The following is a 17436-nucleotide window of genomic DNA, read 5'->3' on the forward strand; positions in this document are numbered from 1 at the left end:
CAATTAATATTAAATCAAGCAATATATAAAATGATAGAAAATTACAAATATTTTGTTTATCGCCAGCGTAAAATCGTTTAAAAATTATTAATAATAATGATTGAAAGAACTTTTTTATTCTTTAGACATTTTCGCTTATTTTCTCTTACGTATAAATGTAACGTATAAATGTTCGATTAAATTCAACCGACGAATCGAGATTTTAATTTTAAAATAACTTAGAGAGAGTTCTTATGCAATTGTTTGCAGTAGAAATGTCACATTAAGCGACCTTTATGAGTCATAAAAGCTGTTGATTCTTTGGACGCACACTTTTTTGGAGGGAAAAAAGGGAAGAAAAATAGTAAATTATTTACGCGCGCGAAGAGGAGACTAAATTTCCTTTTATAGACTTCGCGTTTGACTGCAATTTTAACAACTAGTTGCGCCAGCAAAGACGTGAAGTGGTTGGCCTTCGAGCCTGCATCGATCTCCGAGCTCCGACAATCGAACGCCAAACGACATCTTTAAGGTTCTTTAGTCGATCGCGCCGATATTTTATTTACCTTTATTTAGATAGATTACCTTTATATTTTATTTACCTTTATCTAGATAACTATATATTTTGTCTTTTAAGTATTAATTCGCTTAAATATTAATTACGTACACTCCTAAACGAATTCTATAGCAGCAATATTTTATTTAAATACAATATATTATATAATTAAATGTTTTATTCTTATTTTATTCTTATTTTAGTTCTTAAAGAAAAATAATTTTCCTTGCCAAATATTAAGCTAATTATTTATTATATGAAAATTATACATTTACTCTTATTAATTAGCTTTTTAATCAATTTAATTCCACTTATCGAATAAAAAATACACTGGTCTATTTATTATTTCTTAGATTATATTCAAGTAGATTAGATCTTTGGAGAAAAAATAAATAGAAAATTGATTAATATTTTTTTCTTGCATCATATTACTTTGCAGATTTTACTTCGTGTATTTTTATGGTGCTTCTAATTACGCATTTCTTTTACAGCAACAAATTATCTATTATAATTATTCGTGAAAAAAAAATAATGTAAATGTAATGTAAATAATGTAAATGAGGTTTAGCAGGTGATATGTACGCTTTGTTTATTACTTATTAGCTGCTGCACATGTTTCGCGTTTACGACCATGATCCAGCTGCGTATGAGCTATTTGCTCAATGTACCGAGACAAAATATTTGCTCCGCGAACGGAGGTGGCAGTAGACAAAAGGTTCCGCAGTCATTACTGGAACTGCTCTTTCGTGTTTCGTGGTTTCGTTTCAAAGCAGCCACGCCTCTTTTTACACGTTTTCGTCGGGACTCATCGCGATGGGATCCGTCGAGAATCGAGCGATGGAACACAACGTAAATACCTTGACGAAAAATACCTTGACGACCATTCGACATTTTAAAGCGGATATATTATTGCGAATGCACTATATTCTGGATATTTTTCACGTGTATCTTACAATAATTGGGTCTAAAAATTAATTATAAACTTGGGATGTAATTAAATTTCTTATTAAAAAATTATTAAATTATTCAAATAAATTATTAAATTATTATGTAATTAAATTTCTTATTAAAAAATTATTAAATTATATTTAAAAATGACTATTTTAATCAATAATAAGATTGTATGAAGAAGACAAAGATAAGCGAGAAAGAATGAAAATAAAAATATTATTCATTAAATTTCAGAGACTTTTTTCTCTCTCTCTCTCTCTTTCCCCTTAATTCAATACTTCAAAAAAATGGTAGCAATTTAACTTTTTGATAAAGAACTTTATTATGAGAATTTTTAATAGAAGCGGGGTAAAACATTACAGTATACTTTATACATTTTAGTTATGGAAAGATGCACCTCACGTTGCGTCTTTACAATTTGCATCGCATTGCTTCTATAGTTTTCATATTTTTGCGTCAAGAGGGTCTACGTGAATTCATTGTGACACGTTTCTCAATAGAAGAGATAGAAAAAGACTATCTGAAAATAGCCAACGCACTATTTAACTCTTAAACGGTCATCGTCGTCGCAGTCAATTAAAAATTACCACAATTCAATGCGTCGTTCGTCATGCTAATCAATTACAATAGTGTATTTATGGACGCATCGATGTATGTTTTCGAACAAAGACACACTCTAAGGTTTTGTGCTGGCATCGCCAACGGCGCGTATTTATCTTTGGACTCTCTTGCTTTCCGTTCGTGTTATCGCGAATTGCACGAGTCTGTTGACACGATATTTTCACGTTCATAAAACGTAGAGTCGAATAAGTCGAATCAAGATCGTATCGAATAATTTTCGGACGACAAAATAAGCAATCGTTGGACTTTGACAATTTCCAAGTTGCATCACGTGCGTATGTGTGTGTTTGTGCCATGTAAATTATATTGGAACTCGACGCATGTAATGAGAGATCCAATGGGCGCGAAAATGCGGAAAAATGCGGAAAGAGCGCACTAGGAAGCGACATACATAAGTGCATTCTTGAGACGTGGGAGCGACTCTCAGCGCGCAATAAAGCGATATACAGGGTGGTCCCGCGGTACTGCGTCTACTTTCTCTAAACCGTAGGTACTAGAAGCGACGAGAAACGCTATAATAATTCCTCGATCAATGAATACACAGAAGGAAAATCGTGTCGATGTCTTTGAGAAACTTGAGAATCCAGCACAGAACATTGCTAATATTACAGCAATATTGCAGCAACATTGTAATATTGCTGCAATGTTACAACAATGTTTTGTGTTGTATGGGAAGTGTTGGTTGTACATAAATTTCAATATATATCGCACAAATATAAAGTACGTAACAATTTTTTCGCGTTTTATTTCAATTTTTTTCTCTATCTCGTCAATGAACTTATGACCGACGATATTCCCTCAAATCGGGAGGAAGTGCGCTCGTGATCCCCGACACACCCTGTACAAACCGTTGTGAACGAACGTGTCGGGCGTGTATGACCTGTCTTGCTCTCCCGCGTGGCTCGATTAAAAGTTCAATGAACGCGTGCAGCGCGTGATGAGCGCGGTACGATTGTCTCCCTTCATTGATCACCGAGGCGATGATGAATCAGAGGAGTCGCGTAGAAAGGAAGGATGGAAAAGGAACGTTCTTAGTTGCTGAAAATTCGGAAAGATTCGATTGTCGTTGTAATAATTGGTATCGTTGAACAAACATAATATAACGTGTGTGAAAAGTGTCAAATTTATATACAGATTTTTTTCTCAATCAATCTTGAATCAGAAATATTCAAAATATCCATCGTTTTTTATTAAATATTAGATACTTTTTTATTCGCGTATATTCGTAAATAGATATAAAAGATTTCTAATTCGAAAAATGACTATACTCTTAATTTTATAGAAAGAAGCCTCAAATTTAAATAAGTCTTTAAATTTAAGTTTTCTCTTGAAAAATATTATATATTATTGTTTATTTACATTTTTTTTTAAATTTAGTTTTGTAAAAAATTGTTTATTGTCCATAACTTGCGTAATTTGAACAGTATTATTCTTTTTCTCTTCCTGTCAAAAAAATTTTAATTTATAAAAAAATACACAAAACGAAGCATTCATTTACATCCAAAATATAAAAAGTGGTACAAAAAAATTGTATTTGTATTATAATTGTAATTGTAATAATTGAAATATTGTAATATAATTTAATAAATATTAAATTACTCTTTCCTCGATTTATTTTTATTCTTTACAAGTTTATTGAGCGAATACAAAAATATATCTTTTCATATATTTAAAACTGAGGATGCCGGGACTCTTCGGAATTCGTCATCACACACTCGAGAATCAATATCAACATGACATTCAAAATATTGTTATTTCGAAGGATCTCGGCGAGAACGTGTCCAAGCGGCGGCAACATTGTCAATTTGGTTTAACGTGACCGGAATGACAGAGGGAACGCCGCCGGCCGAGTAATTGTATACAATTACATCATTTGTTTGCTTTCTGGCGGGATCGTGAGAACCGAGTCTAACCGAGCATTTAAACGCGTCCGTTAAATTCGTGCTCGCAAGCGAACTCTCATATCGTACGCATATTATTGCGCGTCAGCGGTAATTAATCAGCGAGTCGACCAAGCTAAATGGAGCCGGCCATGGATTCATCATAGCTCCGTGAATTCCGAGTTCTGGCGTGTCGGATTATTTATAGAATTTACGCTCCCATTTGTCCACTTTCAAGCCCCGAACAATTAGTTACGCTAATTAATTTCGCTCTATCGGGATCTCTAATGAACGGCGTGTGGGTAATAATTAGAGGGGAAGGGGACATATTTTTTATCCAGAAAATGTTTCCCGTGTCGAACTAACGGTATCGGTAACAATCAAAAAACACTTTGTCCAAAATTGCCAGAGGTTCATTTGACGTTACTATGCTAATGTGTGGATTATCGCGAATAGCGATCTAGCACGAAACAGTCGAAGCGTCGAAAATTGACGTAAATGCGCTGGGTCACATTAAGGGAAGAATATCTAACTCGAAATTATTTACCTAGGAGCAGCGAATTTTTGTCATAAATTTATGGAAAAAAATTTTGACACTACAACCCTCCCACAATGTTTGAAAAATCATGAAATGATTCCCAAAGGAGGTCGAATGGCAGAGGTCGCGAGGGTATAATCGACAATAAACATTTATCACCGTCATCGCATAATTATTCGCCCTAAACGCCTCGATGCAAACCACTCACTTAGTGTTTCGTCGTTAATTGTCCCTGACAATTACGAATGCATCGACGACGAAGCGTTGCGTCGTCCCCTTTCTCGGATTGCGTTTCAGTCGCGATACGGATTGGATTTATAAACGATACACGTGCATATCAGCGACATGGCGAGTTTGTTTTTGCGTGATTTTCTCCGATATATTCGAAACGGTGAGTTATGGGTGGAGGAAAAAAGTGAGAATCACGTGATTAAGATTCGAGCGAAACCTTTCCACGATGGTGAGAAACATTCTCTGATTAGAGATTTCTTGCACGGGTCAGATGAATCGAGGACATAAGGTTACAATGAAAAACTGCCGACACACTTTGCCCGGCTAATCTAATCATTTCAGATACCTCTCGAAGTGTAATCACTGGTTTAAATTACTACGGTAGTCAACAAATATCATATGACGACACGTGTATATTCTCTTCTCAAGTATTAAATTTATATCGCAAATATTTTCATATAAAAGTAATATCTGCATCTGATATATATATATATATATATATATATATATTTATTTATTTATTTATTTATTTTCATTTATTTATCTTAAATATACAGGGAAGAGAAAGCAAGAAAAATGTGAGTTTTAATAGATATGTATAAAATATGCGAGAGAGAATAATGAGACATTTAAATCAATATTTTTTCATCTAAAACTGTCACAATAAATTCATATTGTTTTTAGATTATTTTTATTTTATATCATGTGTTTGTACTATTATATTCAGCCTTTTTAAATGTCAGAAAGATTTTTATCTTTTTGTGAACGCTCGTTTTTATAACTCGTATAATATTACAATCAATATAAGCGCTTTTATTGTTGTGCAGGCGTAAATCGTCGCAAGATGGCGTCTAACGAGGATGGCGATTTGATCGACCTCGGAAACGACGCGTGTGTTCCACGTGTCGCAGTGGATGATGCGACAGCCGAGGAACAAGAGCACCTGCTCGACGTGTGTCCTCCGAAACTGGAGCAGAAGCTCTTCCTCACCAGGCAGCAGGAGCAAGTGCTGGATAGCACCGATAAGGGTGATATTCTGGTGACCTTGGGTCACGATCAGGTGGTACCGATTCGCAAGAGGATCGATGTAGTGTCATCGGACACAATTAAGCGGATTCGCGATATCACCAAGAATCTCGAACCGGTGATACGTAGGACTTGCATCAACGAGGAGATCCAACAGGACACGGTGGACCACGCGACCTTGGACGAAAGGACGAAGCGCTCGACGGCGAAGCATGAAGACGAGACGTATGAAGCGCGGGAGATAAATAACGCCTTCGATTTTCTCTCCGAGCACGACGACAATGAGGACCGAGCGGAAACAAGCTCGGGCCGCCCGAAGAACGAGAACGTCAACGTGAATCGCTCGCTATCCTCCATGCGTCTCTTGACCGAGAAGGAGGAAACGGTCAATTACCCTTTCGAGTCATCGTCCAGGACCTCGAGCGAGGAAACGACCGGGGGAAGTGACACGGAGGAGAGGATAGATGTCGTCATGGCGAACGAGTACGATGTCCAGCTGGACAATCCGGCCTTCGAGTCCTCGCCGGACTCGAAAAAGTGTCGCGAGAAGGATGCGGTCGAAGACAAATCCTTCTTCGTCGATCTGGAGCCACACACGAGAGTCGTCCTTAAGAGACGCGGTCAGGAGGACGTCGCGTTCGAGCGCGGAAGCAAAAAACGCTTCTTCCGAGAGCAACATCGTAAATCGTGGACGGAAGGGACGAGGCTGAATGCAGCTTTTACCGATGAGCTTCCCGGTATCGATAGATCCATCAGTCTTGAAGAGTATCACTGTGTCCCGTCGACCTCCGACGTCGATCGTGGATTGTCCAGCTTTCTGACGAGGTAAAGGATTTTGTCATATTTCTATATTTTTCATACAGAAAATTCTTCTGGTCATATTTTTGGATTTTATTTTGGTAAACAAGAAAGAAATTGTATTACAATTTTTTATGAAAATTATATAACGTTGTTTTAAAAATTTTTTTGTAATTTAATAGCAAAAATAATTCATAAGACTTGCAATATTATAATATAACATAAAATCTGCTGATAAAAAAATGAAGAATTTATTTTTCGCTAAGTAACTTTAGAAATTCAACGATTTATTTAATGTTTCAAGTAAAAAATAACGAATTGTCGAGTTTCTCGACTTTGTAGAGACTGCAATATTTCTGCAAGAGTTTCTGTCTCTTTTTTATTTATATAAAATCTCACTTGGCTTTGCCTGGCAGTTTCCCACGTCGAACACAAGCTCGATTCGCTAGTGCGACTCGGATGTAAGAATTCGCAGAAGCATAGACTGGAATGCGTCGGCAGGAAAGCGGCTTTCGTGCCGGAAGTATTTACATAAATCCGACTTAACGAACGTACCCACTATTTCAGTTCAGACTTGTTCTTTCGATGAATGTAATATCTTAACGATGACGACCTGTGATACAAAATTTCCGTGTCGATCGAAGCGCATAACGAGCTGATAATGGAAATGCGCATCCTCTTTGACGATGCTTTACATTCGCCCTACCTTTCAAGTTATCAGCACAAGTGCAAGCTCGAGTGTTTTAGAGAATGGATCGAGTGTCCATTTGCAGCTCTAAAGTGAACTCTAAACAGAATTTTAAAAGGAGCATTTATCTATTTTATTGAATGTGCTTTCTCTCTGTCTATACGTAAAAATTTTCGATTAAAGGCCAAAAATCGTTGTCTCGTGATAATTAATTATTTTTACATTTTTATTTTTATCAAAAAATAAAAAAGATCAAATATATATTAAAAAGTCGGATTTCAACAATAACATAAATCGTTCTTGACGTTCTTAGAATATCAAGTTTGCAATCGTAATATTTTCTTTAATTAAGAAGATTGAAAGTTAATATATTGAAGAAATTTACTCTCTCTAGAGATAGCGAGACTTTCTCGAGCAGCGACAGCGCGAACATTCGGTAAAGATAAAAGCATCGATCGATGCCTTGAAAAAAATTAACAGTCAAATCGTAAAAAGTATAAAACGACATCGCACAGAACAAACGGATTTTCACAATGATGATGATTCGTGCAACGGTATCGCGAAACATTCACGTAAGACACGCGATGAATTAAGCCTCGCGTCGAATCGGAAGAATGAAACGTTACGTGCGACACGTGAAAGCGGAAAATTCTGGTCTCCCTCCGGTCACGTGTTGTTGCAACAATATTTATAGGGACGATTAGCAATAAACCTGTCGAAATAATTGATTTTTAAAAATAAAAAATAAAAATAATTAATTTTTTTTATTTTGTGTTTCTGTCAAAAATAATTTATTCAAAATATTCTACTTCATAGTGTGAGATTTTTCTTTTATAGAAAAATATAAGAATAAAATATATTTAGTTATATATATTTTATGTTATATATATATTTAGTTATATAGTTATATATATTTCAGTTATATATATTTAGTATTTCGTTAGATGTTAAATGCCATTGTTATCTGCTCTTCAGTCCTAGATAAATGCGGTGGGTTAATTTATTAATTGCTACCTTGTAGCGCAGCATAATTCCGCGATCCTTCCGTTTACGCTTGTTAATGCAACGTTCCAGAAGCGATTCACTGTCCGCGGTCTTGCAACAATAGCGAACCGATGCTTTTGTTCTGCTGTTGCTCGCAAAGGAAATAATTAATAACAATGGAGGCGCGTAACATACAATCGCGCGATGGGCAACCTTCGTCGTTCATTTGAATACGACTATACGATATCGTCGTTGATCTAGGCACGTTGAAAAAGGGCACGACCGCGTTTAGAGAAAGTCACTCTTTGGGTTAATCCATGACTGAGCGAAGCGACGTAATGGAGTTGGGGATGCAGCGTTGCTAACATAAGTTGCGAGACAAAGTGAATAAGCGCAAAGCGTGGATAAAGGGTCGAGAGATATAATGAAATGTAAAAGTAAGATACATGAAAAAAGAATGCGAGTTTCTCTCTTCTCTTCCGAGAAGAGCGGAAGCATGATAATTGAAAAAAACTCGCTTATTCGCAAAAGATATTTTCTTTTTCGAGATAAATCTTTCCTTCCAAGGAAATTCAATGGAAAAGTCAAGGAAAATAGATAAAGTCGATCAAGTTGAAATTTATAGGAAAATAAGGGGAAAGGAAAATTTGATCTTATTTAAGCGATTTTTTTTTCAAATAGTATAGATATTGTTTATATAAAATTAAGATAAAATTGTTTTACGCGATTGCTGTTAATTTTCCAAAAATATCATGTCTTTTAAATATTATTTAAGATATAATATTTTATTTATAATATTATATTTAGTTTTGAATATAATTATACAGAAAAAAAGGACATTCTTGTTTTGAAAATATATTTAGTTTTACAACATGGAAATCTCGAAATGAAATTATATTGCATTAATTAAAGAAAAATATAATTGCTTGAATAATTGCCTACTTGAATAAAGCTATTTTGTATAGTTTCAATCAAGAAAAGTATATTCTTATTAATTTCAGATTTAAGATTTAATTTTCTTGAATAGAAAAGAAACAATGTTAGATAGAAAATAACATTTTTAAATCCAAGATTATAATTTTCTTAAAGTAGAATTAAATAATTATATATTCTTGAGTTGACAATTACAATATTAAAATAAGACTATAATATTGTTAAAATTTAAAATTATTAAATTCTTCTAAGAAGATTATAAATTGTTGCATACATATGAAACAATGTACGCGTTAGTTTAAGTATAAATTTTGATTTGGCAATTACTTTTTTCTGTGTAGCATACATAAAGATGTAAAATATTTTCCTCTTCTCTTTAATTCTTAACAAATTTTTTACTAAAGGTACAAGAAAAATTATAAACCCCTTTGCAGTCGCTATTATTCAAACAAGGTACAGCTCTATTGTAACGTGAGCTTATTTAGCTGTCAACATTAAAATAATTTAAGCATTTGAATTTTCTCCGTCTTACTTTTTATTCCATAAATGATCAAACGCGCCCTAATATCAATTGCATGAAAATCATCGTGATTCTCGTATCGAAATACAAAGGTCCGAGGAGGAAATCCTTAGCTCGTTGGAGGATTGATGTAACCGCGATATTACTATCGATATAGGCCCGTTGAGAAAGGGCACGACGTGTTTAGAAAGTCACTCTCTGCGAATTGATACGCGAACCGCTGCAAGCGCGTTGCAAAAGTAATCGGGTCGTTGGGTGCACGAATGGCCTCTTCTCTCTCTCTCTCTCTCTTCTTCTTCTTTTGTCTCTCTCTCTCTTTCTCTCTCTCTCTCTCTGTCCTTTCTCTCTTTCCTTATGTTCTGCGGCGAGATGTGCGGGATTTGAACAAATTTCAGTCGTTATATCGGCGAAACACTTCCCACGCGCGACTCGCGCACAATAAGGTGAGAGCCACGCCGTGTCGGTCGCATTACACATCCGGAAAGCCGTCGCAGTTATGCGTGTTGCTCTGTGACGAAATCCCCTCAATGCTTCGCTGCTCGTCCGCGATGCCAGGTTTCCAAACGCGATTTACGTTTGGAGAAATTGGAAATTCAGCGCGAGGACAACGAAATCGGCGGCGAGATTCGAATGCGAATCCTTACGTAAGTGGGACGGAGGAATTCCTTTCTAAAAATGTCGAATCTTATTTATTTGTTACGTATAGATTACATTTATTCATAATTAAAGTCTGAGTTGAGCAATGACGGGGATATTGGAGAAATCTTCAACTTGCAGAGACTTATCTTGGCTGTATTAAAGTCTTTCTACTACGCACATCGACTTCTCAACGCGTGCCTTCTGCATAGTGTCATAAGAATGTCAGGTTGAAAGTAAAGATGAAATATAGGGAAGATAAGATCTAGAGTAGAGTAAGTACTGATTCACACAACGGCCTCAAACATCTCATTCAAATGGAGAGGCTAAATTTTAACTATAAATCAGTCAGTCCTTACAAAATGCTTACTCCAAGATCTCTACTCGTCTCTCGGATGACACACAAAAGGTTGACATAAATTTTATTACAATCTCAGCTTATTATTGATCTCATACTAGTTGTGAAACCCGCAGCTTTTTACAAACGTATGTTAAAGAATCTATTTTTAGGATATCTTTGACATTCTTCTTGAATGAAAATATGAGTCATTTATAAATGTATAGTGTCATGTATCCACAATGTCTGTGTCTCTTTCACAATTTATCCTCTTCGTATTCAATTCCTTACACCTGCGAGCAAAGTACACTCGTATTCCAAGACATGAGAGGAATTACCGAGCTTCTTTCAATCCCCGCATTCCTGCAATTATCTTTCTACGATTCCGTAATCGCGGCATTCAGTCATCTCATCAAGGTGGAAGTCATGCAGACGGATACAACATGACAAAGTATACAGCTAATGCTTTCAGGCACGTATATAAACGCGTGTTTCATTTTTTCAATCTAACTGACAGTATTTTGCTATTTATATTAGTATTAATATACAATTTATATTAAATACATTATTTTAAATTTAAATATATGTATATTAAGAAGAAAGGACATATTTGTCTTGAGAATATAAAAATCGAAGGTTTAATTTTTTTTATAAATTATTATACACTTTTGAATAATTATTAAACACTTGAAATAAATACTATATTTGTTTATTAATAAGATATTGGCCACCACTTGCCTTTAATATAGCTTCAATTTTCCTTGGAATAGAATCATGCAATTTTGAATAGTCTCTAGTGAAATATTGTCTCATTATTCTATCAAATAATGCTATTTTTCAAGATGATAACGTACCTATGGCTAGAAAAGTTCAATCTTGATTTAGACAGTATCAAAGTGAACTTCAACATCTTCTCTGGCCAGCACAATTACTCGATTTAAATATCACCATGGGCAGTTTTGGAAAAGATAGGGAGAAGCAAATTTTCTTCTCCAACAATTCTCTGAAGCAATTGGCAGGTATTTTGATAAAAGAATAGGACAATATTTCATTGGAAATTATTCAAAAATTGTATGACTATTCCAAAAAAAAAATGAAGCTAATATTAAAGATAAATAGTGTCCCAACATTTTATTAATAAACAAATATAATTTATTTTTCAGATGTTCACATTTTGATTATCCTCTGTACGTTATTTAAAAATTTCTTAAGTTTAAAATTCACATATACAGGGTGTCCCATTTTAATGCCCCACCCCAAATAACTTTCTTATTTTTAATTTTAGAAAAAGATGTTTCAGACAAAAGTTGTATGGTTTCAAGGGGGACATAAGGTGGTGTCATTAGTTTGACCTTGAAGAGTCACATGAAGATTACGTGAAGGTCATTTTGAATTTCTTAAATGGAACACCCTATATATTTTTGCATATTCTTGTAGCTTATCTCGAGAGCTTTCCAAAACACTATAAATAAACATTTTTTCATCAAGTACTTTTCGAGTTATGAGGCTTGAAATCATTTCTTAATTTTACATAAACCATAAAATATCTTGTAAAATATTCATTTTTCGATTATCTTACCTTCATACTTTTATGTACAAAATAATGAGAGGAATCAATTGGTGTAAAGAAAACATACAGTTGTTTTTAAGAAAAAATATGAAATTGTTAATTGCAAATTACATATTTTTTCTTAAAAATAACTGTATGTTTTCTTTACACCAATTGATTTCTCTCATTATTTTGTACATAAAAGTATTAAGGTAAAATAATCGAAAAATAAATATTTTACAAGATATTTTATGGTTTATGTAAAATTAAGAAATGATTTCAAGCCTCATAACTCGAAAAGTACTTGATGAAAAAATGTTTATTTATAGTGTTTTGGAAAGCTCTCGAGATAAGCTACAAGAATATGCAAAAATATATAGGGTGTTCCATTTAAGAAATTCAAAATGACCTTCACGTAATCTTCATGTGACTCTTCAAGGTCAAACTAATGACACCACCTTATGTCCCCCTTGAAACCATACAACTTTTGTCTGAAACATCTTTTTCTAAAATTAAAAATAAGAAAGTTATTTGGGGTGGGGCATTAAAATGGGACACCCTGTATATCAATATTAATATATTGAAAATATTCACTTTTTATCTATCAAATATTAAATATTTTTCTTACATATGACGTTTTCTCAATCATTTCTATATTTATCGAGTTTTTTTTGCTCTCAAGATTTCCTTTACAAACATATATATTTTCTTCCAAAAATTCTATATTAATTAGCTCTGTATTATTTAATTAACACAAAAGATCGTGAGAGACAAGAGAAAAACGCGACAAATTTGCATATGGTAAGCAAAATAATACTTGTCGCGGTATAAATTAAGAAAATAGATTATTATACGTTTATATATTATTGTCTCGATGGCCATTGCGGGGAGGGGAGGGCGGATGTGGGATGGCGCGCCTCCCGCGGGGATCGCGGGGGTGGAAGTGCTTTCTAGTCCGCGGTGTCCTGGGTGCCACTGGGTGCTCTCTCCGGACCGGAAGTCACGGTACACGGGGGTCGTGCGCGCGAAGCGTGGAAACCCGCATCGACGTGGCATTCCTCTTCCTCCTGTCCTCCTTCCTCGGCCCCCTTCGCGCGCCGGACAAGCTTCGGTCCTCTCGAGGCTACGCCCGCACGCCGGAAAACAAAGGGCTCTCTCCTTCAGCGATCTCCTTCGGGGTGATCTCACTCTCTGGCTCCCTTCTTCACGCGTGTTTAATTATTACTTGCTACTTATCACGACTTTCCATCAGCAGAAAAGAAAGACGGAGGTTGGGGTCGTTGACCCGTTACTTGCTCTGCTGAAACTTTTCAAGTTCGCAGAAGGCAAACTTGTTGCTTTCGTGTAAATAAAAAGAGAAGCCGTTCGAGTTCGCGATGGAGAAATTCTGTAGATGGAATTTATCAGAGATAGCGAAATCCCTTATCAGAGAAAGAATCAGAAGCTGTTGTTATTATTGCTATTATTACCGGAGAATAATCAGATAAAGCTTCAAGTCTATACATTTCTCATGCTACACGTGATACACAAGAGACATTACTTTCTCAGTCCCAAATGAATGAACTCCGAAATATTATTGACAGTTTTGCAAACACGCTGGTGATTAATGCGATCCCATTATTCCTTTTACAACCGCGAAGGAATACATTTACATACTTTTGCATCATTCATAATATCTGAAAAAAAAGAAGAACGGGGGGAAAACGCTCTCTCCAACGTTCCGGTTAACATTCTACGGTCGTTGGAGCGCAGACCCGCATTACGCAAACCCGGCCAAGATTAAGCCCGCATTTTTCCGTGCTTGCAGCCAGCCACCGGAAGCGGAATCGGCGACTGGCGTCGAGGACGGGTGCTCCGATGGTTCCGAAGTGGATTGGTCTTGGCTCGAGGAAGTGGAGTGCCTGCGGACCGCGGAGCCTCTCGCCAGCGGTGAACGCGACGGCGAGCAAGAGGGGGACGCTCCTTCCCCCACTGATGAAGGCGGGGGACGCAGGCGCGCCTGCGATCGTCGCGAGACGGCGGCAACCCGCAGTGCCGCGATGTCCGTCACCGCGACGGCAAAGTCCCCGGCAATCGGTGGCTCGCGGTGGCCATCCCCCGGAGGCGCGCTTTTCCTCGATCGTCAAAACAACAACAACGTCGGTCGGCATCGCAATGTCAACAACACCGACGAGGACGTCGACGGCGACGACGACAACGAGGCCGAGCGCTGCAACGCTACGAACGAGGCGGTCGATCGCGAAAATCGCTACGGCCCGACGACGACGACGACGACGTCGGCGACCGCCACTAGCTCCTCGACCGCCGGCTCTATCGCCGCTACCGCCAACTCGTGGATGCGCGCGTCCATGCGGCGTCTGCGTCACCTGCGGCTACCCGAAGGCGCGACGCGCGAGCCGGCCAATCGGCGAGCCGCGTCCGTCTCGGCGCCGAATTCGCTGCCGGACATCGCGCTGATCGCCCCGGAGATACTCGCGGCGCAGACGAACGGCGGGACTTCCGGCGCGCTGCTGCGACCCTCGAGCGCGCCCGCGAGAAACGCGGCCACCCCCGCCCCCGCCAGCGTCGCGACGCCGCGTCGTGCCGGCCGGCAGTTCACCGGCGGTGGCAGGTCGCGGGACGCGCGAAATCGGGAAGCAGCCTCCTCGAGGCAGGGCAGCCTCGGCTCCACGACCACGGCCAGCGATATTACCGCGTCCGGCAACACGACCTGCTCCAGCGCCGCTTCCACCAGCCCAGCCTCCAGCACGGTGACCACTCCGCAACGTGCCACTTCGAGAAGGTCAGTGCACGATTTTATAGTCGAGGGGATGATAGTTGGGAACGTGGAAAGATGTGATAGATTTATGATGGATGAGTTTGCTGGGAAATATCCTTTCTTAGGACATTTCTTCGGTAGAGAAAAGTGAGATATAAAATTGCAATGATAATAAACGATATACGGATGTGAGCTTCACGTTAGGAGTGGATGTAGCACTTAAAAGCAATGAAAAATATTTGCATAAATTTATGGTTTAATTTAATTAATAAGTTTTGTACAATCGATATCTGCTTATCTTTGCAGAAGATATTTGAAACTAGTATCTCCTGTAGACTTGATTACATTCTTGTAAACATTTTAACATTGCCTAAGTTTATTTTATCGGATCTTCCAAGTGTTTTGTAGATTTACTAGAACCTTGTTCACTTTTATAGGTCAGATATAAATCAGATTAAATATATGTTTTCATAATTTTCAACTGCTATAAATCTATTATTGTAATAAGTTTTGGATATACAGCTTGAAATATGATGTATAGAAAATGTATTTGAGATATTAGAACAACTTTCAAAAAAGTGTTTCTATTAATACGAAAAAAATTTATACCAAAATATATCCGCAAATGTTTAGTTTCCGAGAAGAAAACGTTGTATACTATTCGTTGAATGCTAAATTAAGATCCATTAATAAACATCGCACTGTCCAACTTGAATAATGTGTGTACAACATATTATAAAATAAATAAAAATCGTCACTACGATCGATTATAAAATTTCGTACAGTTAAAGATAAATACAAATATTCGATAATTTTTCAATATTTTTTTAATTGCGCAAGGTATTCAACCTTTGTGGTCGGCTGAATTCTCGTTTCATTCAGACTTTTCTTTTCTAGAAGAAAAGTCATCCTTTCTCTCATTTATTCGGATCTCTTTGCCAGAAGCGAGAATGGAGTTAACGACATGGTTATTTGTTACATGTCACTTGCTATTCGTTCAAGCTTGACACTTCGCGCTTTGATTCTTTGTTTGTGCAATCAGCTGATACACTTCACGAATCAGACGTTTTGGAAATTAGATAAAAAAATTATCTTTACATTTTGGAGTTTTCGTTTACTGGTTAAATTACATTACCAATTTTTGACAATTCTTTCACGTTTTTTTTCGTGCAATCAATGCTTTTGCAGATTTGTAGACAATTAGTCAACATTGTTGTATATTTTTGTTGTACATTTCATTAAATATAAATATTTTATCACATTTATACGCACGAAAGAGCGATTATATCTCTTATTTAATGATAAATAATTGATTAAATGTTTAAAGTACACAAAAAATGAAAATATTTGTGTGTATATGTTTTGTATAGAATTTATTTTGTCAGCAAATATGAAAAAATATTGATATAGAGGAGCATTGACACGCAAATTATAGAAACGATAATGGAAAGAAATTGTTTTTATATAGTACAGAAACAGGAGATCGATCTCTTTTATTTCATATTTTCTGTACAAAAGTCCTTGACGCATGTCGGATGTTGTCATAGATTTCAGCTGCAGATCTCGCTTGTTCACAATATGTCAGGACATTCAGTTTCATCGGAAATTTTCAGTCGTATTGTATCATCAATAACACACATATACATACATGTTTTGCCAAAATACCAATATTATTTTCCTTCTTTCAATGTTTCGCTTGATCAACGCTTAATTAAATATAAACTCGATCGAAACAATATTGAAAGTATTATTTTTCGGTCAAAAAAACACATGTGTTTAATGAGTTGTTTTTAATTATTTCGGTAAATTAATCTGGGATAATTCACGTGGGATGAATATGTATTCGGTGAATCTATCATTTGCCCGGCAATTAATTAATTATAAATCGTGACTCATTTTTGCCACCAACGACTCGACGAGTTCCATTTGCAGTTTGCATTAAACATCACGGATGCGAGAAAAAAGACTCGAGATACGCTATTATTCTGTCGTAACAGTTACTTTAAACGCATTAAAAGGCGCGAGTCACGTGCGAAATATAATTTATCACATCAAGATAACGGCATTCATTTATAGCGACAAAAAACTTATCGTCATCAATCTCTCAAGTATTTTTCGATACACTTGCCTCAATTAGAGGCTCTCTCCGTTGGACATAAATCGTCGTCCTTGGACGACAAGCGCGAAATATTACGATTCGCAAACAGTCGATGATGAAAATTCAATATTTAAGATAACACGTAGTTCGATACTTTACACGCGCGTGTGATTTATGTACACAAAAGAGAATCGAATTTATTCCAAGATACACGAGGTACCCCTACCTTTAATATCCTCGAAATAACGATACGATCGAGTTGGCGGAGATCGAAGATTTCGTCAAGATCGAAAGGGTCGACGATCTCGATCGTTCGGAGATCGTTTTGCCGTCGATGAACCGTGTAACCTGTT

General features: G+C 36.7%; 1 protein-coding gene across 2 annotated transcripts in view; it reads left to right on the forward strand.

Moving 5' to 3' along the window:
• Positions 1 to 17436, forward strand: part of LOC105249254 — a 54628-nt gene that overhangs the window by 2325 nt on the left and 34867 nt on the right. For both annotated transcript variants that reach the window (XM_025408875.1, XM_025408876.1), the window contains exons 2-3: positions 5584 to 6607; positions 14035 to 15009. In XM_025408875.1, coding sequence (XP_025264660.1) covers positions 5601 to 6607; positions 14035 to 15009 — 1982 coding nt within the window. In that variant the 5' untranslated portion in view covers positions 5584 to 5600. The remainder of the gene's footprint in view (positions 1 to 5583; positions 6608 to 14034; positions 15010 to 17436) is intronic.

This window comes from Camponotus floridanus, unplaced genomic scaffold (genome assembly GCF_003227725.1).
Source record: "Camponotus floridanus strain SB8 unplaced genomic scaffold, Cflo_v7.5 scaffold24, whole genome shotgun sequence".
NCBI lineage: Eukaryota > Metazoa > Arthropoda > Insecta > Hymenoptera > Formicidae > Camponotus > Camponotus floridanus.